Genomic DNA, 23,127 nt, shown 5'->3' with positions numbered 1-23,127 from the left:
GAATGGCTGGGGGCTGTGAAGGCGGGAGGGGCTCTCGTCAATTTCCCCACTACTGTTTACCAAAGCGATTCCGATCTGTGCTCCAGCATCTACCATTGCAACACCACGGGCCTAGTTTGCCTGGGACAGTCCTAGTTTATGTCTCTTGCCCTGGTATAATTATTTCACTCTCAAAAGCATCTGAGTCTGGATGAAAAATTACAGGGTCATTCTTCACTAATCCCATATGTAGCAGGTTTTCAAACTGTGCTCTCTGGGTTCAATAAGCAGTAAAATATTTTCCTGCCAAACATTACAAATTTAAACTGCCTGAAAATCCCGTTCTTACTGGATTTGGAGAAAAGTTTCATCTGAAAATAACTTTTGTTGCAAAGTGTTGGAAATGACTAGTATACCATTATGCAGACATACAGTGCCCCTGGTAGTCAGCTTTCTCAAAATCAACTGGAAGTTATTTGTCTCTAAAATTGAAATTGTAAAACGTGAAAACAACAGGAGACAGAGAAAGCATATAACATGAGAAAATACTGAGTGGTCTTCTTTTCTGTCCAAAGCGGCAGCTGAATTGTAAATGTATTGATGCCTGGTCACAGCTATTTTCCAGAGGTGAAGTCAGCGCAAAAACAAATGATACCGTAAACTGCGAAGAAGCTAAGGACCATATTAACACATCTCCTTCTCTAGACCCCTATAAACTTTCTAAAATTTAAAAAACACATTCTAGACTAATTCTTATTGCTTTGATAACCCACATGGAAGAATTAACCCTACAAGCTTTTATTCTGTGTTTCCAAAGAAAATTTTGCCACCCACATCCATTTTAGTCCATGAATAAGTACTCCTCGGAGAATAGTGGTAAATCCATGTTTCGTCTAAGATTTTAGGCAAAAAAGTAAACAAAAATCAAACAAGGCAAATACATACATATAAGGTCAATAAACAATCAAAAGAAAGGTTTTCAAATTAGATTTATTATCAGGTACAAACGGCAAGGAAGGAGCACTGAAATAAATATTCAAAATTATGTTATGAAATGAATCTATCAGGTTTGATCTTCCTGGGCTGGATATAACAAACTCACACAGGCTTGAGCAAGAAGAAAATTTATTATCTAACTTCACAAGAAGTACAGAGGCAGGGGGGCTTGCTCTCAGCAACGGCTTCATCCTCAGGCTGCCAATCAGGGCCCTGCCCCCGCAGCAAGCGAGGTCCCTTCCAGACAAGACTAGGTCCAGAAGCGAAAGGTGCTCTGCTTCTTTCTGAGGCGTGAGGAAATCTTTCCTAGAAGCTCCCAACAGTCTTCTCTTTCGGTTTTAACAGTCAAAACCAGAACCCACTTCCATTCCTAAGCTGGCAAGAGGAACAGGATGACCACAATTGCCTGACAGTAATTATCTAGGGTTGAATAAATACTGCGAGTCAACCACAACGGCCCCTATGTGATTTGGAAAATAAATTAATTCTCTTAAAATGTACCTTGTTTGTAGATCTTTGGGCACATCAGATAAATTAGGAAATTTAGAAAAACCAAAACATGTTTGTTTTCAACACATACATAATTTTTCCTCTAATTTTAAGTACAAATGGAAGAAGTTACAAAAAGTAAATGGAATGAGCACTTTAAATAACCATTCGTAACAAATTTGATTATCTGGCACAATTGCCTTAAGCCAGTATTAGCTTACTTCATTCACCACCACCCAATGATATGGGAAAGAATAAATGTATTTTCTACCCATAAATATGTAATAGTTTAAAACTTACTAAATTGCATATTGCAGTTATTCATTCAACAAGTAGTTAGCACCTACTAATGCAAGGCACTGTTCTACAGAAAACCAACACACAAAACCCCTACCTCCCATAGAGAGGGAACAATCAAAAAAATAATAAACATGAAATGTTTAGAGTATATCGCATGGGGGAAGATGGTATGGGGAAGACATGGGACAGGGAGTGTCGGGCAGTTCATTAGGAAAAGGAGGCAGAGCTGTTTACAATAAATTGATGGGGAAAGGACTCACTGATAAGATCTGAACAGATTCCTGAAGGAAATCAAGGACATGGCCATGTGCATTACACTGGGGAAGAGTGCTCCAGGTAAGGCTCTGGACCAGCAAGTTCAAAATTCCTCAGTGGACAGGGTGCTGGCAGCAAGGAAGAGCCAGGTGGCCAAGTCAGCTGGAGAGTGAGCGAGGGTGTGGGCATCAGAAAGGTCCTGGGTGACCAGATCACCGAGGTCTTTCCTCTGAGTGAAAATGACACTTTTCACAAGAATTATATACAACCCACTTCCTCAACAAAATCTGGGAAAGTAAGAATTATAAATAGTATTTTGCTTCATAGGATTTCATATACTTAGCCCAAAAAAAGCTAAGATATTTAAAAAAATTAGTTTATCAATCTTTGGTTTACTAACTCAGTGGTGTACAGACTGATGAAAATCTTGATTTTCCCACTCCAGGCTAGTCCAGCTACTGTTATTCACAAAGGGGAAGTGCTCAGGACTGCTTCTCCTTCAAATACAGACATCCCTGACTTAGGATGGTTCAACTTACGATTTTTTGACCTTACAATAAGGAGAAAGCAATGCACAGTCAGAAGAAACTGTACTTGGAATTTCGAATGTTGCTATTTTCTCGAGCTAGCGATACGTGGTACCATCTTCCCTCATGATGCTGGACAGTGGCAAGCCACAGCTCCCAGTCAGCCCCGCGATCATGAAGGTGAACAACTGATGCAGGCACAACCATTCTGCACCCAGGCAACTATTCTGTTCTTCACTTTCAGTACAGCAGAGTAGTCAATAGATTACATGGGAAAGTCAACACTTTATTATAAAATAGGCTCTGTGTTAGAAGATTTTGCCCAACTGTAGGCTAATATAAGTGTTCTGAGCAAGTTTAAGGTAGACCAGGCTAAGCGATGATGTTGGTAGGTTAGGAGCATTAAATGCATTTTCAACTTACAATATTTTCAACCTACAATGAATTTATTAGGATGGAACCTCATTGAAAGTCAAAGAAGATTTATAGTCTAACAATATAAATCAATATTCCCCAAGAACCACCCTAACAGGTACATGAAACCAGAGAAATATTCTGGCAAATCAAACCAGAAAGGCATGCACACCAACTGACCATGCTAATCCTCATTGTTGTTCCTAGCTTGTATAATCAATGAACACAGATCTCAGCAGGTATCCCAACAGCGGTCCTAGAACTTATCAAAATTCTGACACTGCCAGGGACTAAAAGAGCCGCCCCATGATATACAATGAGAGCCATCCCAGACTCAAAGCGTCTTCACACAACCCAAATGATGAACAGACAGATTCAGGAAAAGGATGACATAAATCGCCAAAGAATTAACCACTGCCAAAAAGGCTCCTAAGAGCCTGAGTTTCAGGACCAAAGAAGGGACTCCACAAAGACTAGAATGGAGTGAACTCACTTGAACATCTTGCAACACAAGATGGCATGTAGGAGCTCGGGCATGTGAACCAAAGGGCTGCCTTTGAATTCCATCTCGAGCACATTACCACTGCCACAACTTTGGTTTTCACAAGTACGGAAGGGGCATAGAATAGTGCTTCCTTAGAATGGTTTTAAGAATGAAATGAGATCATTTAAACCCAGCAAATACACATTTTTTCTCACCAATTTAGTTTTTCCTTTATTTCTTCTAAAGAAACAGATACGACCCCCACTCCCTGCATACACACACAGCAACATGAACACAGCTATAGGCAACTTCCAAGATGGTTAAAACAATTATTGAAGAAACTTCTGGGTTTTTCTTTAAAAATTTTTTTTCTCTATTACTATTCAACAGTATATACAGATCTGAAATATTTTTATGTAATCTGTGTTTTATGTGTTCCCCATTCAATAAACACAGCTTGAATGCCTACTGCTGTCAGTTACTATAATAAATAGTGGACATAAATCAGCCTGACAGCAAAGTCTGGGGACAAAGCAAAGTCAGAAGCATGGTAACTGGAAGACATGCAGTCCACGCACCTGGGAGGATCAGAGACAGTGTGAGTGCAGATGTGATGACTCAGCCGGAACCTGCAGGAGACAGAGGTGGCCCACCACATGGAGTGGGAGCACATTCTAGGCAGAGGGGAATACTAGGCAGTACCAGCAATAGCTCCTGTTTCATTATTTCCTCCCTCAACTCCTTGTTTAATTCACAGTATGTCCCTGGAGGGACTGCAGTCACCTTGATCACTTGTACCCCATGTGCCTCGCAGCCCCTGGTATGCTGCAGACACTGTGAATATTTGCTGAACGGATCAGTAAATGGGAAATAAAGATGACACAGCATGTGGGTGTTTATATAATTACTAAAATTACACACAAGTTTTAAGCATATGTCTTCCTCTAATCTCTTGGGATACAAGAGAACTAATGTTTCAGGCAAGAAAGAAGTAAATGACAGACCTCGATGATGTATGGACACTAAGAAAGGGTGATATATACATATATGAAGTGAAATCAAATGAGGTAGGAAATGAGAACAAAGAAAAGGAAAGTAGATGACTTCTGCTCTGTAGGGCTTACAAAATCGAAGCTTTTGTACAAATTGATTTCTACGTAAAAATGACATCCAAACCAGTAATAACCATCTAGTTCATGTGGTTTCATCCTTAGGCAAATGGAGGCGGAAAGACACGAGACTGCACATTGTTACTGAGGATGTTTTCAGATTACCCCGAATGAGATTTTCACAAGAATAACTCCTACGGGTCTGCTATGTAATACTCACCCTTCAGTTTCCTAAGAACAAAAACTTTCTCTTTAGATAGAACTAGGGGAAAATGGAAAGAGTCCGCTTGACAACAAAATAAACCTAACTGACCTGACAACTAAATGGCAATATTTATCATATGGCGATACTCTCTTATACTCCTTCATTGGTCTAAAATTATCGCTGACAAAGGTTGGGATGGGTTCTCTCTGTTCCCCAGAGCTCTAACTCTGAAATACCCATTCAGGCCCATTCCTTTCAACTCTTCATCTTGGGGCAGAGGCAGAAGCAGGAAGTGGGTAAGGAGAAGAGAAGAGGAAAACGAACTCCACATGCTGCCAGCACTAGTGCAGATGAAACACAGGGTATAAATACTCAGTGTGTAGCCTGCCCTGCACCTATTCTCCCTTGTTCTGGTAAAAGCACACTAATTTTCTGGTGAGGAGCTGGTTTTCCTTCATCCCACACTTCTAAAGGTGGGCACTCACATGACCCAGGTCTTGCCAATCACAGCTTTGCTCCCCCCCATCCCACTCTATAAGGATTAGCGTTAAATATGAGCACCTGAGACTCAACCCGGGCAGGCTGCCTGAGAAGGAAACTAACATTCCCAGAGAGTCCAGAGACAGAAAGAGAGGTTCAGACCATTGTTTGAGCACCTAGATCCAGTATAACCAAAGGAAAAAAAAAAATCACAGCTGCTCTGGGCTTTACAATTATGTGAGCCAATCAATAATGCCTTTTTGTCCACGTAAGCTAACTTGAATGGATTCTCATATTTAACCAACAGAATTCTAGAGAATACTAAGAAATAAAACTAAATATGTTCCTAATATTTATTTCTGAGGAAGAATGACGAATGCCTTTGGCTAAAGAAACATAGTTACACTGAGACTTGCAGAACTGGCTATGAGGGATTAAATAGGTTTTTTATGGACTGAAGTAGACAATTTCTAAAGATCATAAAATTGTTTCTGCAGAAAAACATGTTCTGAGTACAAACCAAATATAAATAAGTTTTTGACAATTAGGCTGGTTATGAAATTTCTCAATTGTAGCATGTACTTAGGACTATAGTGTACTACTTCATAACTTTTTCCTAGCCTTTACATTTCATATCTTGTGTTTTCATGTTGCAGCAGTATCCTTTAAAGAACTATGCATTCTTACGGCTTTACAGTTACATAACACTTATAACTACTTCTATTTGCCCTCTCAATTATCTCAGTAGAAGAAATCAGTACCCAGTGTACCCATTTCACATAGATACATTAGTTACAAAAGATAAAGGACTTAAGTATTTGTCTTACAACTCTCAACAAAATTAGAGAAGGAATTACAGCTGAGTGCTTCCAAATTCTTAACAAATGACTGAAACACTTTGGTATGATTATTACCTTTATCCCACCAAAGGAAAGGGAAACATGAAGCCAGGTACCTGAGGGATACTGTAAATATTCAATAAAATGACCTTTCCAACCTTGTTACAAAAAGAAGTTAATCTCGTCTATTTGCTGTTTTCTTGTTTGACCTGAGGGGTAACTCAAGGGTCACAAGGATTTATAAATTTGTTTTAGAGAAGACAGAGAATGCCTTCAAGGAGCACCAGATAACCAGCCCCCAGTTGTCACTGCCGCCCAGAAGTCAGATTGCCCAGGAGCTTATCAAGAGTGAAAGAAACATGGAAACTCCTCCTGCCACATGGTTAGCTCTATAAAATCCCCTGCTTTCTTCTCTTGTTAAGGATTTGAGCGAACCTATGCTCCCATCTTCTCGTTTTGGCCAATTCGAATAAACCTTTCTCCATCTCCAAGAGTTCATGTCTCAGTGATCAGCTTACTGCACATGGGGCACATGTACTTGAGATTAAGAGGTCTGGTATCAGTGAGTGCCAACAATGTGCCAGCTGCTTGTGCACATGCCATACCAGCTGGTTCTCAAAACCACCATGAGGGAATAGTGTTATCTTCAATTTACAAATGAGGAAAACCAGTATTTCTGAGATTCATTTTATAGTGAAATAATCTGAGTAATCAATATGGAAAATTGTTATTGGGCATTAGTGGGCAGTAACATAATGGGCATTAACAGGAGTAGGAATAGTGATGGACACAAGAGAAAAGAATCAAAGTCAGGAGAAGCAGCCTAAGTCACCACATCATTTCACGGAAAATGACGTTACAGTTAAACATTTAAACTCAAAAATCATACTGTTTACTACCGTTCTTTGTTTTTTAATGGACATATATATAAGGAGTCCTTATTATCCATGTAATCATTATGAGAACCTCTGAAGTTACAAGGGTGTATGGCTAAGCAGATCATAACACTACAAAATATCTTCTAAGAACCAATCACTTACAGAATTAATCCTCTTGGATTAACTCAAGCATTCAAGCTGACTGATTTACGTTAATTTCTTTACCAGTCTCTCCCTCATTGTGAAATGTTGAGAGGACCATCTATATACAATGCATACCACCCATAAGGTAAAAATTAAAATCTTGTAAAGAAAAAAAGAGAATTCAAAAAGTTGATTACAAGTGATGTTAGAAATAACTAAAATTCACACACAAAACCATTAACAAATGAAACCCAGGAGTTACATATCACAACAAATCAAGAAAAAAACCAATGATGGCAAAGTGCTTCAAAAGAAAGTAATTTGATTAAAGGATAAAAAAAGAGTCTTGGAAAAATTGATAGGCTCTCAAATATTTTTGCAAAACTGACCATATTTATGATGACTGTGCTAATCACATGTGAAATGCTATCATACAGTCTAAGGAAAATTATGTCAATAATGCCATCTTTTAGAATTCTAAATATCATCTCATAGTGCAATTTAAATAAACAGTGATATAACAAAATAAACTTACATTCTTAAGTATTTAATTCTCACTTTTCAGGACTTCTTCTGACTCCCAACAACTTTGTATTAGGAAATTTTTGTTCCTGTTTTCACCTTACTTATTTAAGAAGGGTGACCTTTCTGGTTTTAATTATCCTTAGCTAACAATATGAAGCAGAATACAGAAATAACTGCATACTGAATAAAAAGTGAGTAAAGCTGAGAATGCAAGTATAATTTTAATTCATTAATAATGACCAAAAGCTTATCTTGCACTAAGTCTTTTAGCAGAATAATGAGTGCCAGCGTAGTTGGGTAAAGTGTGACCTCAACTTCAATAAAATTCAGTTGAAGTCTTTATTTACTGAAGAAAAGGGAAGGAAAAGAAAAAGGAAGAAAGGAAATAAATCAACTCCTAGTTCATCAGAGCACAGATATTTTTAAATATTTCAGCAGAGATGTTTCAATTCTTGAGATGCCATTCAAAGGAAAACTTCCACGTGCTTTACTAAATAGCAACAGATGTTTATATGCTTATGCTAATTACTTTATTCTAAATTTTTTTTCCACTCCTCTTCTTAGAATTTAGCACCCAAGCTTTGTGCACAGAAGTCAGCCTGGGAAAACTAACCCATCCCCAGCTATAGGAATGGTCATAGTTGATCACCAGGCCTGACAAGGCCAGCTGGAATCCTCCCAGGGACTTTTCTCCTGGAGCCAGCCTAGAAAACTGCCTCATGGCACCAGGATTGCTAAACCAGAAGGATGTGTCTGGGACCTGCAGAGGACTGCCTTCTTCATTAAGTGGTAACACTCCAAACAGAATAAAGTCAACTAGAAATCAGCGGTCAAGATCTGAGAAGAGAGCAGGAGGAACAGAACTCTGATTACAGGGATCTACTCACTTGAGGCGAGTGCCCCTGTGTCCACCACCCAAATGAGCCACAAAATTCCTTTTTGGTTTATTGTGTTCCTGTAATCTATAAAAAAAAACAAAATCCTGACAGATCAACATATGAAACCCCAAGTTACCATATGTTACATTTCCTTTGGGCCTCAGTTTTTAAACAATAAAATAACAGGACTGGATCAGAGAGAGAAATTATAGATATTCTCTAGGATTCCCCCTTGCTGTATAATTCTATTACGTCAGTTGGAATTTTTGTTAACTAAATGTCTAAGTGTTTGATTTTAAGCAGTAAAAGGTGCTAGCATTTAAGAAAAAAGGTAGATAATACTTTTAGAAACATTTGCAGTTAATACTTACTCATTTCTGACTTGAAATATCATTAGGCCCAAATCTCTGTTTTTAAGCTCTTCATAGAAAAAGTTGAAAAGTTATTTAAAAAAATAAAATAAAATCTTCGTGGCAGCACTTTTGTTTCTTTTACAACATATCAGGGTGCTCTTCTCAAATTCAGTAACTGAATTTCACTAGTAGTGACAATTAGAAATTTAGGACTTCATGCACAGAATAGTACAAATCATTTGTAGAAAGGTATTCTCATTGAAATTTCATTTTATTAAATGTTTTCTGATGGAGAAATTCAGATCTCTAGTTAGATCTCAAATTTGCAACTCCTTAGAAATGGTAAACAATTATGATACAATCAAATACGAAAAATATATGCCATTCCACCAAAATATGTGAAAAACGTGATATAAAATGAAAGTATATCCCAATTCAAAATAATCAAGGCCTTTCTAGAACTATTATTCTGAGTCTATAAAGACATCATAAATAAAAGCATTCTAAAATTGTTCTCTGAAATAAAATTCTCTTTTATTCATGGCTGTATCCAGAGTTCTCAGAACAGTGTATCTGACACACAGTAGACACTAAGTATTTATTGGGTGACAGGAGAAGGTGAAGGAGGACTCTCGGTAGGAAAGGGAGAGGTAGTTGACAAGGGGTAAGGAGTGAGGAGGCATGGAGGAATGAAGGAGGTAAAAGAGATAGTAAAAGACTGGGGAGAAGTTGGGGTCGGCCTGGTGGCATAGTGGTTAAGTTAACGTGCTCTGATTTGGCAGCTCAGGGTTTGCAGGTTCAGATCCCAGGCACAGACCTACACACCACTCATCAAGCCATGCTGTGGCGGTGCCACATATACAAAATAGAGGAAGACTGGCACAGATGTTAGCTCAGTGATAATCTTCCTCAAGCAAAAAGAGGAAGATTGGCAACAGATGTTAGCTCAGGGCCAATCTTCCTCACCAAAAGGAAAAACAAAACAAGATGACTGGGGAGGAGATTCAAAAGGCGAGAGATGGGAGAAGGGAAAGTTGAATCAGGAAGAGCCTGAGGAAGGAGAGACTGGGGAGGGAGGAATGCAGGAGATGTCACAAGAGCCTGAGGAGGTGCCCTCAGAAAAGCTGGGGGGAGGGGAAGGGAAGAGGGAAGGAGAAAGGAAGTGGAGAAGGAAAGGGGAGGTGAAGAAGAAAGGGGACCAGGGAAGCAGGAAGCAGAAGGAAGAAAACCGAGGGCAGTAGAGAAAGTAGATCACTTCCTACCTACCTGAGTATTTATCAAACCTGAAAGTTATAAGTCACTCTGCATATAAATACTATGTAAAATCTCTATATTCTTACTTAGCTCCCACAAAAGTATTCAATATATTAATAAATTCATTACAATTCATATTATACATATACATTTATCTGGATACATGATCAATAAATTAATAAAAATAGAAGTTATTACATCACATTTTTATTACATTTTTTTTTAATTTAGAAGCAGGAAACAGAAATTTCTAAGAATTGACTTGCTAAGCACCAACAAATACATACATTCAATGGCTAATCAACACATCTTCCCCAGTCGAGCAATACTGAATTTTCTAAGCCCTTTAGCAGCGAATCACGATGAAGAACATTACCATTTCCCGGGATGATGACGTTGGAGGTTCAGTTCTTTCTTTTCTGGTTATTTCCTTTTGCTAAGTGTGCGTGTTTGTGAGAACTGCTTTCCTTTCTGTCATCTTTGGATGCCGTTTTACTGGAAAAATCCTTTATATGTGTTGACTTTTTCCTACTTTCCTTGGTTTTAGCACCTTTATCTAGTCCCATTTTCTCCTTTTCTCTGTCCTTTTTACCCTTCGGAGACTCTTTCCTGGACAGATCTGAATCAGCAATTTTCTTATCCTTCCGGTCATCCTCTTTTTCCTTCTTGCCCTTTTTTCTCTCTTCATGCTTACTTTCCTTCCTTGACTCCAGTTTCTCTTTTTCCTTCTTGAGTTCTTCTTTAGTGAGCTCTTTAACTTTCAAGTTTTCCAATCAAAGGAAAAAACATTTATTGAAAGCATCTCTTAATTCATAGAACAGCAACTTAACGCAAAAGGATTGTTTTTTTTTTTAATCTCCCCACACACATGAAATGCTCATTCAAAAAGTCACTTTAATCCACTAGTTTTAAATTGGCTCAAATCAGACGCAAACCTCTATAAAGTACCAGCTATAAAAGAAATGCTAGAAACTTGCATCATATTTTTCCAGCTTGAAATATGGTACGATTTGTCTTAAAACAAGGTTAACATGCAATATTATTAAAATGCATCCATCCATAAAGGAAGTATTTTACACAGTGTTAACAACTCACATTTCACAACTATAACAACATAATTAAAGGAACACTGGCAACGTAAGAACAATTTTGCATAATTTGCAAGTATTTGTACAAAGATAATTAAAACTTGTTTAGCTCTAACAAAAAATTACGTCTTTAAAATATTTGTGCTTACCATCCCTGAAAGCAAGTATAATGCACCAAAAAAATTAAACACCATTTAATTGACTTAGTTTTTCTTAACTTAAAAACAATTTCCATGAGTATGCAGTTTTAAATTCATTATCTATAGTGTCTAAAATGATAAGTACATTTTTTTCTGCTTATATTCAACACTATGAAATCAGTATTCCTTTAAGCATGTTTCCTGTTAATTTATGTAGGGCCACTCAAGCCAACATATATGTTGTCCATGCTCAGAGGGGAGAGAGTAATTAATGCAATATACAGGTAATTTCAAATCTCACGTGACACGCTGTTTTAGACTTGTTTTACATAAAGTTTAATAGAGCTGCTAGCAAAATGTTTGAATTTCACCTTCTTACCCTCTCATTAGGAAATCATAAGAGAAGCAAGATGTTTACTGTATAATGTAGTATTTAAGCAGAAACAAAGAAAATGAAAGATTTCTTTAATAAAATGTCAAAGATGTTTTTGCCCATCAAAATCATGTAAAACTCACATAGCACAAAACGTTATTCAATACTTCCCGAAAATCTTATTAAAACCTTATAAAAATACAGAATAGCATTCACACAGAATGAACCAATGGAGTCCTCATTCTATTTCAGTGCTATTCACAGAGCAGCACACAATGACAGAACAAGAGCAGAATGCTTGTGCAATGTTTCTCAAATACGAAAACTCTCATTCAACAGTTTAATTTCCCTCTCTAGATCAAGAAGTAAAATTATACTTTATTGGCCATTTATTTCATAATTTTTCATGGAAAAATAAAATAGTGAAAATTCTGTTTTCTTCCCAGGAATTATTCAGGTGGGATACAAAGTTAAAATATTAAAATTTCCTAATCTTAAAGTTAAAATACAAATCACAAAACAGTGCAGAAAACATAATGAAAGTCTCACCTGTTAATGTTTCCCAAAAACAAACTAGCAACAATAGGCCAAGCATTTCAACACAAAAGACTATTACAAGTTTATATAGAAAAACATGCACTTTCCCCATGCCCCACTCCCTAAATCTCTACACGTGAACAAGAAAAACCACTGGGATATAAACTAAGGCTGTAATAATAAGCTGTCAGCCTACACAGAATGGTTCACAGATACAGTACTTTTTAAAGAATTAAAATATCAAACGGCAAATTCTACACCAACATAACACAGTGTTCCAGATTATAAGTCTAAGTTTTCATTTTACTGAAAACTCCGACTTTGATCACCCAAGCTATTATCGTGCTCTAAGACAGAGCGTCATCAGAGCTTTCAGAGAAATGAAATCATGAATGAATTCATCTTTTTTTCCAATAGTAACTGAAAGATTCAAGCTAAGAAAGATTTTAGGTTGGAAGGTAGGATGTGTATATGTAAATTTAGATATAACAATATCATGATACTGTTATAATATATATTCTTAATTTAAAGACTCTTCCAAAGTTTTGATAACGAAAAAGAAATTACTTAAAATTATAGGCCTGAGGCAGAAAATTCTTTAATAAAGTTTTGATAAAACGACTTATGACCAAAGGTGCACCAAAACCAGAAAGCAACAATGTTTAGCATTAGTAGCTGCATTTACATCACATATCTAGAAAATGGCATGCATTTTCAAGCATTCAACTTGATTCACTCAAGGCTAATTTAAAAAACATAAAATACCTTTAGCCTTAGCTTTTCTCTTGGCTACCCCACCAGGTCCTTCTGCTGGTATTTACAAGATGAAAACAGATTATAAAAAGAAAATATTAATGGAATTAAAAATTAAGTATCTATAAAATAGTTAAAATCGATGCATCTATGAAACAAATTAAGTTCCTTAAATTCACCATTTAAAAAAATACACTCCTTCAACATACAAATATCTATCATTTGTATGTCATTTTAGAACCTTACTTTCCTTAACTATAACAGAAAAACACATTGTAATCAGCCTATGACTAAGTCAACTTCACAATCTGCCTTAGACCTGAAAGACTCGTAGGCTTTAGAAATGCCTAATCACCACCGGAAACGGCGTCCGTCTCAGTGGCACCTGGATAGGCACTGGGCTTCTGCTCGGACACAGATGATCGTCACAAACTACCGGGGGGAAAGGACCTGGAGACTTGACTTCCCCACTCAATCACCACGGCCATCCAAAAAAGGACAGCATATTTTGACAAAAGTTTAATCTTTACTCTTTGAATAATCATTGCTTTTGTCCCCCCCATAGTTTCAAACTTTCTTTATAAAAGAAATTACACAAGAGGCCAGCCTAGTGGCACAGCAGTTAAGTTCGCATGTTCCACTTTGGCGGCTCAGGGTTCGCCGGTTCGGATCCTGGGTGCAGACCTAGGCACTGCTTGTCAAGCCATGCTGTGATAGGCATCCCACATATAAATTAGAGGAAGATGGGCATGGATGTTAGCTCAGGGCCAGTCTTCCTCAGCAAAAAGAGGAAGATTGGCAGATGTTAACTCAGGCCTAATCTTCCTCAAAAAAAAAAAAAAATTACACAAGCAGATAAGAATTACACTATTACATAAGTGTCTTTACTTTTTTACTCTTCATCTAGAAAACTTTGCAAGGGCTTTCTATTTTCTCTCTTGGCAAATGAAAAGTTCTGATGATGGGTTTATTTTTAACCTTCTAACAAACTTCAATACCATCCACCTATCAGTACCCTCCCATTCCAATGTGGCTGTGCTTAGCATCCCAGTCAACTGATGTTCCCAAATCTATCGCCTGGTCACACAAATGCTATTTTATACTCATGTATCAGCAAACTTTCCAAAATGGCATTCCAAGTTGCCAATTCACCCCCTAGGCATATTAGGGCGGGAGGTACGGTGATTACTGTTCATTTCTTGTAGGGACAGCACCATGTACAATCTGTCACTCAACAACTAAGGTCTACTGTGTTGTCTCAAGAAAGCCCCCAAACCCTTTTATGCTATTCCTGCTGGAAACTGTAGAACTCACTCTATATGTTTCTCAACACCGTAACCACACCCCCACATTCAGTATGAGATGTCTTCACACCTATTCTCTTATATTGTTCAAATCATCCTCCATTCCTAAATTCCTTTCCCTTTCTCTACTCATAGTAATTTGTTTCCATCAAATGAGATAGTCCATTTGAGAATGGCAATTTATTTTGATTGAAATATCACCATCATTATTCTGAGAAAAAAGGTGTAAGTCTGTCTTACTACTGACTATATAAAAAAAGAAATGTGAATTAACTGTTCCACATGGCTATCTATATCTGTCCAATTACTTGATACACATACATACCATAATCAGTGTGTGTGTATGACACTTTTCAGAGACAAAACTTGATTCTTTCCTAAACTCTATTAAAAACAGCATGCCGATACTGTAATACTGAAAGCTAGCTTGGACCACTCCCCACTAAAGTTTATTTCAGAATAAAATATCAAACTTATTCTTGTAATACCAACTCTTAGACACATGGGTATTATCCAAAGAGCACAAGAAATCAGACATAATAAAGCATTAAAATGCATTTTTAGTGATGCTAATGTCCCCTCTTGATTCCTGCATGTTCTCCAAATGCAGACCCAGATTTTCCAATTCAAAGCAGAGGGGAGGGAATGAGACTACCCACCCCTGACTCCCACTGTTATGACATATATAGTCAAAACCTTCTAAAAGTCAAAAGAGCAGTTTTGGGAAAGAAGGCATGAACAACAGTTCAGGATGAGGACACTACTGAATTACATTAGTTATTAAACGTCTTGTAAGGTTCTTCAGATTACAGTTTTACAAGCATAGAAGAGGCGGTCACATTACAATGAGAAAACACAGGTGAAGAGAAAGGTGAGCAAAAACCCAGGGTGCTCATGAGGGTCTCTCTTACCTCCTTAGAAGAAACTAATCATATGTGGAATTTCCCAAGATTCTGATGGGGGAGAAAAGGAATAAGGGTTTGAAGGACTTTATCTGTGTCTGTATGTTTTGAAGGCTAGAGGAAGCACTGGCTTGTCTACAGGAAAAAAAAACTGAGTTAGCAAGAGAGGGGAGAAATGATGTGGCCAGAAGGAGCAGGTGCAGACACAAGGGAATAGGCTAGCTTTGGAAACCAGAAGATGAAACATCTGCAAAAATGACCAATGAGAGAGGAAATGACTCAAGAAAATTCTCAGAGTAAAGAAATGTTGTAAAGTGTAGGAGATGAAGATAATGGAACCCAAGCCAGAGGTAACTATCTTGGTAAAGCAGAAAGCAAAAACACCTCTACAGAAAAACAAAATGACCCTGAAAGATGGAAGAGTGTAGAAAAGGTTTTGAATACGTACTAAAGAGAATAACAACTCTGTCACAGAGAAGAGAGCACCTCACAGAGGTTTGAGTCAGGTAAATTGAGAATAGGTCTTTTCCCAACAACGTGAAGCCCAGCGGTGGTCCAGGTTTGGCGACAGCATGCAGAGGAAATAAACAAGTGTGGGCACAAGAGAGAAGTGGCCTCAGAGAAAACCACAAGGCAAGTATGTAAGACTTTGCTTTCACATAATTCCGAATTCTACTCGGAATTAAATTCTTATCATTTGTAACTACGGTGGACTCTTCCTACAGTGTGAAAAATCAACAAGTGTGCCTTACTTTTCTCCTCCTCTCTGTTACCATAGCCAATGCTCAAGGGGTAAAAAGGGAAACAATTCCATCAAATAATAAAATTCTTGACAATAGAATAACTCCTTACAAATAATTTCCAAGTAGTATGGAGAAAATTATATCATTAGAGCCTGAAAAGGAAGCATCTTAGTATTCTATAATCCACTTGGATAAAAGTTGTTTTTATTGATAGAATATATTCCAACTGAAGGGAGTTATCAAAGAAGCATCAGGATGTGGTTAGAGTCCAAGAGAATGGCAAAAATCAGTCATCGCTGTGTCATTTACCTCCTTTTTGCCCTGTACATTTATTCTAATGGTTTTTAAGGTGATCACTGTTAACAGTTCTGTGGACTATTTGGGAATTTTTATACAGAAATTTGAAAAAGATGGTCTTATATTCTTCCCTTAGAGCATGAGGGAGTTGCCTAAAGGAAATTAATGTTATTTTGGAAACTGCCTCAGGGCCACTATTCCATACACATTTTCAAAATGAAACGTTCTGTATGAAATTAAAGTGTTGAATCATTAGGCCAACTGTAGGACCTGTGGTTCCGCCACATGCAACAAACTTAACGTCAGGATACTGGGTCCATTACAGAAATCCCAGCAGCTACTGAAGACTTTCAGAGTTGGCCACAGAATTGGTAGCCTGGGTATCACTCATACTGAGGTCATTTCAGTCACGCCCATAGTCTGGTGAGACCAATGAGTCACTTTCAGTCTCAGCTTCTCATCTTCTTCCTTTCCATACTGAAACATCATAATTTATTTCGACATTAATAGACTCCAGAGAGCAAAAAGAGGCCCCGAATGCCTAAGTAAAGGTTCTCTGAGCTAGGCAGTCTGTTGCTCTAGAATGGATGTCTAGTCTTGGTAAAATGTTTGTCAGGACACTACACCAATTCTCCTTCTATTTTTAAATAAATGGTATAACAATATTATCAGAGACATTTTTGAAAAAAGGAAGCTACAAACCTTCAACGCTCTATGATAAGTGGGGAAAGGAAAATTAGAACATAAAAGAATTGAAAGGCCACAAGGTTAGAAGAGGCTACATCCAGAGACTGAGGGTTTGGATGAAGAAAAAATGCAGACTCAAATACAACTGAGACATTGGAAAGGTCACCTGAAGACCTCCGATAGCACAGGTCAGTTTCTTGCATAAACTTCAAAATGTCATTTCTCTTGAAAAAAATATGCCCAACAATTTTTTCACTTATTAAAGCTGGTTTTCAAAAAAAAAAAAAGAAAACCTTCAGTGTTTTATTATGCAATGGGTAACTCCTGAGGTTCTCATTCATAAGAACTGACCCCACAAAATACTTAATAAATATTACATGTTAGGCTCAGCTTTGAGGCGGGATTCGAATGAAGCCCAAGACCTGGTTCCTAACTTCCAGGAGTTCAGAAGCTAGTCAATATCCACTCCTATGTATTACATGGTTTTCTCAACAAATAAGAGAGGCAGAGAATTCAGCATATTGTTCCATCAATCAACTTGTGATAATAAAGTCTGAGTCACTAGATTTCATAAAAGCGCTCCAAATACGCATTGTGATCAAAGAAAATTCCACAGCCCAAATTGCAGAAAACTTGTTTTACAGATGAGAATCTTATCTAGAAAGGGTCACTGAATATCAGTTCCCAAAAGGTGTAACTGCCAAGGGATCAAATTAACTATCTATGCCTATAGCTGCTTTTTGATAATTCTCCAAAGTTATAAACATTAGGATAGACAAGGAAACATTTTGTTCAGTCTAACTAACTGTAAATAAAAACAAACCAGAATTTCAACAGAAAAAAAGTTCTTTCATGTCTGGATACAGCTCTGTAAGACGGAGGTAATTTCTAGAATAAAGACTCCAGTACAAGATGAAACAGCAGGATCATCCGGCATTCCATTACCTCCGAGGCATCTGCATGATTCCCACAGGCAGCAAGCTGGCAGCTGGGCCTCAGCACCTAGAAGACGCTTCTTCAACTCACTTACATCCACCACTCATGTCCCAGGGAAAACAAGAGCTGAAAGAAGCCAGAGTGCAGAAAAGAAATCCCCAGTGCCACTGCTTTGTTTTTGCACCAAACTCCAGAGAACGCAGTGCCTTCTTAACCGGACAAACGGCAGTGCGTCCGTCTGAGGCAGCAAGGGCAGCTCTGAAGAGACAGCACCACATCTGAGTACACAGCGTATTCCGCAAAGTTCCTTTGGTTGTTCAAAATTAGAAAAGCAGAGTAAATATAGCACAACTTAAAATTCTGTAACTATAAATAAATACTCAAACGTACAGAATACAATTGTGCCTTTGTAAGTAACTTGCTAAGTTTAAAAGATGTAAGCTAGGAAAAAATATATATCATGAAACAGAAAATTACACAACAAATCCTTAGAAAAATAAGAATTATATATAACAAATAAAATTTAGGTGAAGTAATTTTGATCAGCTTCAAAATACTCTACACCAGTTTTGCAAACAACTTTATTTTCTTTCACCAAAAAAAGCCTTAGGCACAAGTTGAAGGAAGTCACAGAAGTCAGGGGTTCACCAGCTACTGGATTTTACCTGCATCAGAGGCTTTTCAAAAGGGCTGATTACTAAATAAATGTCTATTTATTATCTTACAACCTAAATACTAAACAAATAGGGAGTACTAAATAAACAGCTAATCATTCTCTCACATCCTGCAGCATAATTAATTTCTGTACATAAAACGTGCATTAGTATCATGACCAAAAAAACAGAGCCTGATGAGAAGTTAATGATTCCAAACATTTTTAACACCCAGATTTAATTATTTAGTTCTCATAAACTGATCAAACATCTAGAGTTAGTAGCATTAAAACAGAAGACTACGTTACAAAGTGCGTCTCAGACATTTGGCGAAGTGGACTTCACTGAGAGCGAGACCTAACACTGCTTGTGAAGTTAAACCTCATGAACTTCCCAGTACTCGAATTCACAGAGGAAGAATCCAAAACTGCAGACGGAGGCTGCATAAACTTTCAGGAAGAACATTATTAAATCATACCCATTTGTTCCAGAATATTAACATTTCAAAGTCAGAAGCTTTTGACTGTCAGAAACATTAACAGAATGAAGCATTTTTCCTGAATAATTAGCGAAAGACAAACTGGACTTTAACAGCCATTTAATCTTTAGGAGACCAGCGTCCACTGTGCAAGAGGCACATCTATTTCCAAAAGTAGCTTTAGAATAATGCTTTTTCCCCCTAAGATTAGCAAATGGACGGTTCTCCCTAAGACACGTAAACAGCGAGGAGAGGGGGCAGCTGACGTGCTCCCTGCGTTCCGTCCGATTTGACACTTCTACTTTCAGGCTATCATCTGCCTAGCCCACAAGAGTGATTTCTAACGACGAAACTAAATTTGTCATATTCCTCTCTGAAAAAAGTGGGTGAATAATGCAGTTACTGAAAGCAATTTGATTAAACGCGAAAAAAATAAAGAATGAATATTTGAAAAGTAGAAATTATTACATTTAAGCAAAATGTTAAAAAATGCAAACGTTTCCGAATCTTAAGCTCAATGAAGAACCAAAGCTAAGTTTCATAGAAACTCAAAGAGATTTAAAAACATGAAACGCCCCGCCCTAAGAGGTAACAGAAACCAGAGGGCTTAGGTCTTATCAATGTCAAGCTGTAAGAGCTTCATTTGAGGGAGGAAATGGATGAAATCTCATTTTAAGAAATGCATGTTACAGATGACAATACAATTGCTTTTGCTGTTACTGAAGCAAACATTTTAAATGAATTGATTCAAAGGTGTTTTTAAGGTTTTCTAATGGCAAGAACTTATTCTCCTAAAAAGAATTACCACTTTAATAAATTTAACTTATAAATCTAAAAATCATATTATACCTAAGCCAAAGTTGACAGCCAATTAATAAAGTAATACAGGAAAAAAATGGAAAAAGACTATTATTTAGGATGAATAATTTTAATCTGTACATTACTTAAGATACATATTCACATTTTCCCTCTTGTGTAATACACCTACTTTAAAAAAAATACAAATTATTCTCTGGATGTGTATTTGAAAATTAAATTAAAAATAAATTTTGCTTTCATAGACAGAAATATTCAGACATACTACTATCTGAATACAGTAATTTAACTATCCTAAGGCAAAAACAAGGAGTTATTTTCAAATTATTTTAAAAGCACCATTAATACAGAATTTTCTATTGAAATTTGTATTAAACTATCTGACAAATCAGTTAACTTAAATTACAAAAGAAAAAATCAGCTTTTTTAAGAGCCATCATTTTACACATCAGTCATGTTAAAGATCAACAGAGAAGCATTTGTGAATCATGCTAGAAATATTTTTATAATAAAGTCCATTATAATCATTTTAATCAATAGTGTGTTAGAAAGACAAGCATCAAGGGTTAATCACAAAACAATTTGCTATTAAGTTTCTAAATTTAGTTCAGTGAATACATAAATTGAAACAAAACAATACAGAAACAAATTATACCACCAAGGAGATCATTCTCAATGCACCTTGTTCTGCTACTACAAGAACCAAGAACACTACTTTCTTCACTAGACGTGGGAGAGCTGAGCAAGCAACGAGCTAGGAGCTGTACTGGGGGGAAGATCACGTGGTTGCCTTGTATTATACATCACAGCTGCCCCACTGCACGTTTAAGCCCTGGGTGAGCAAAGGAAAGCAAGAAAAAGGAGACTGCTTCGGGTTTTCTTAAGCCAATGACTTCAGTCCCTGAATCAAAGTTACTGGTTATGTAAATCCAAAATGACACAAGTCTTTCCCTGAACCCCTTCATTCTGTGACGTACCATCAACACCATCTGTGGTTTCGCTTTCTTCTTCTTCTTCTTCTAGCATTTCAAAAGGAGTCATTATATCATAGAGAAATGAGAGGAAACCATAAAACCAATCTGAACTTTCCTCTGCTAAAATATTAAGGACTTCCTCAAGGGAATCAATATTTTCATTACTGCCATCTTTGGTCAGGCCTACATAAGAATAAAGGAAGAGAGAAAGAGAAAATAAGGAGAGCAGTTAGGCAGAAAAAGCAGCTGAGGAAGAGTGATCTCAAAAAGGGTGTGCATCATGCTCACAGAAGTTTACAGAAAAGATATTTTGAGAAATAAAGAAATCAACCAAGATGCACACCTTACAATCAACTCTCAATCATATGTGCTCAAGGAAAGGCACAGTTTGACCAAGCCTTACCATTCCTACCAGCCTCTAACCAGGTTTGCCTTTCTCTCATTAGAGAATCCAAAGCTGAAAAACACAAATTGTATCAGCCAAAATCGACTGACGACTGGCAATGGGAAGAGTGAACGAAAGCAGTACGAGGGTAAAAAGACAGATATTTCTGACAACCTCCAGGTTTGTCCATTTACCAACCAGATATTATCGAGAGTTGATTATACAAACATTTACATATATCAATACATATTCACTGAAAATAGACAGGTTCATTTCCTCAAACTTTTCCCCATACGACCTGGAGTTAATGTAAGAAACTCTGGAATTAATATAAATAGCAGGATTACTGTTCATAGCCTCCATAGATGGGTAGAAATGTACTCAAATTACGTAATTCAGATAATTAACTCAAAATTTAACATTATAAAATACGTTAGCTCTATAATGCTCTGGCTACTGACTCATGGTCCTATAACTCTGGCCAATAAGAGTCAGCTATTAATAATAATTAATTCTGCCTACCAATATGAAATGCGATCAGGCCTTAGCGAGTCATCTGCCATAGGAACATTTCAAAGCTCTCTCCCCACCAGCCCATGAAAGTCATTTCTATGGCAAAGACCCTGACTCTCGTTTTCAGTCCTGTTCCCAAAACAGGCCCCCGGGACGAAAAGAAAGCAAAGCGCATATTGTTTTTATCATTTGTTTTTTTCCTGTGAAAAAACAGGCAGGAAAGTTCTCCTGGCTTCTCTAGGCATTCAAGTTCGCTCATACTGCCCCAATCTACGCAGCAAGACCCATAACTCCACCCTTGAGAATAACGGGTGGAAGGTTCTGGCTGTAAGAAATGCAAACATTCGTGACTTTAGAGCTTTTCAGATTATAACCACTAAGGCAGTATTTCAGGCTTTGGCAACACAGAATGTCTCCACGCAGCATAACTCCCAGCAGTCAAGACTGGCAGGTACAGGACAATAAGACAACTAGTATAAATATCAAATATTACAGTGAATTTTCCCCACTTTAGTCCATAGAAGAACTGCATCATGCCATTCTTCACATATTAGGGGGTAAAAAAACACAAAGTGTAGTTGGTGTTTAAGTTATGTTTGACAAACCCAGAATGCTTTTTCCCTGAATTTAACACTTGACAAGTGCTGTGAACACAGGAGAGCTGCACTCCCCCGACCCAAGGCTCTGTGGGAATAACACTGTTTCTTCTTCCTGCCTTAAAACACTATAGCTGTACACTGAGAATAAATATTTTTATTTTTCTCCATTTTCCAATATGAGTACTCCCAAGCATCGAATATAAAATATAAAACTTAACCGCCCTTCAGTATGACAGCTGATGTGTACGATAAATATGCAAAAGTATTTGAATGAAAGTATTTACCCAACCATGAAATCTTCCTATGGTTCTTAAGAGAAAACACTAGTCCAAAGAGGAAAAGAAAATATTTTGGATATACAATTCCTTCTCCACCTCTAAGAGTGGGCCAACCCACAGAGCAGGTGTGAATGCCTTACACCGGGCAAGGTCCAGTCCTCTCCCTTCCACTCACTCATGCACCGTCTGGTCTGCAAATATTTGTCAAAGCTCTAGGAACTGTTGACTGGCTTTCCTTTTGTTCCCCAGCCATATCTGGTATGGTGCCAGCTAGGTGCTAGTCATAGGACAAAAGGATAACCGTGTAGTTCTGAGGTGGCGTTACTCTAAGATGATGCTACTCTTGGCATTTAGTCCTCACATCATTTTCCTGTTGATTTTATTTGGGAAACAAGTTTTCAAAGAATATATTTTCAAACAACGTAGTTTTCAATAATCAAAACCAAAATCAAAGATACTTTAGATAATTTGGCCACAAAAGTAGGAAGCTACGTAAACTAGAACAGACTTAGAATATTTGCAAAGTGTATCGTAAGGGCCATGGCCAGAAATAATGAAATAA

The 23,127-nt window shown here is 37.4% G+C and overlaps 1 protein-coding gene across 17 annotated transcripts in view; it reads right to left on the bottom strand.

Annotated features, from left to right (window-relative positions):
* Positions 1 to 23,127, bottom strand: part of ASPH (aspartate beta-hydroxylase) — a 208,930-nt gene that overhangs the window by 143,342 nt on the left and 42,461 nt on the right. For 4 of the 17 annotated variants that reach the window (XM_023648543.2, XM_023648541.2, XM_005613096.4 and 1 more), the window contains 2 exons: positions 13,013 to 13,054; positions 9,108 to 10,866 (listed from right to left, as the gene is read on the bottom strand). The exons of the other annotated variants lie outside the window; for them this stretch is intronic. In XM_023648543.2, coding sequence (XP_023504311.1) covers positions 10,514 to 10,866; positions 13,013 to 13,054 — 395 coding nt within the window. In that variant the 3' untranslated portion in view covers positions 9,108 to 10,513. Of the gene's footprint in view, positions 1 to 9,107; positions 10,867 to 13,012; positions 13,055 to 23,127 lie in introns of those variants that run through there. 17 annotated transcript variants of the gene reach the window in all.

The sequence above is a fragment of the Equus caballus genome, chromosome 9 (assembly GCF_041296265.1).
Source record: "Equus caballus isolate H_3958 breed thoroughbred chromosome 9, TB-T2T, whole genome shotgun sequence".
Classification (NCBI taxonomy): Eukaryota; Metazoa; Chordata; class Mammalia; order Perissodactyla; family Equidae; genus Equus; species Equus caballus.
The sequence above is the reverse complement of the archived record's forward strand: the minus strand, read 5'-3'. Positions and strand labels throughout refer to the sequence as shown.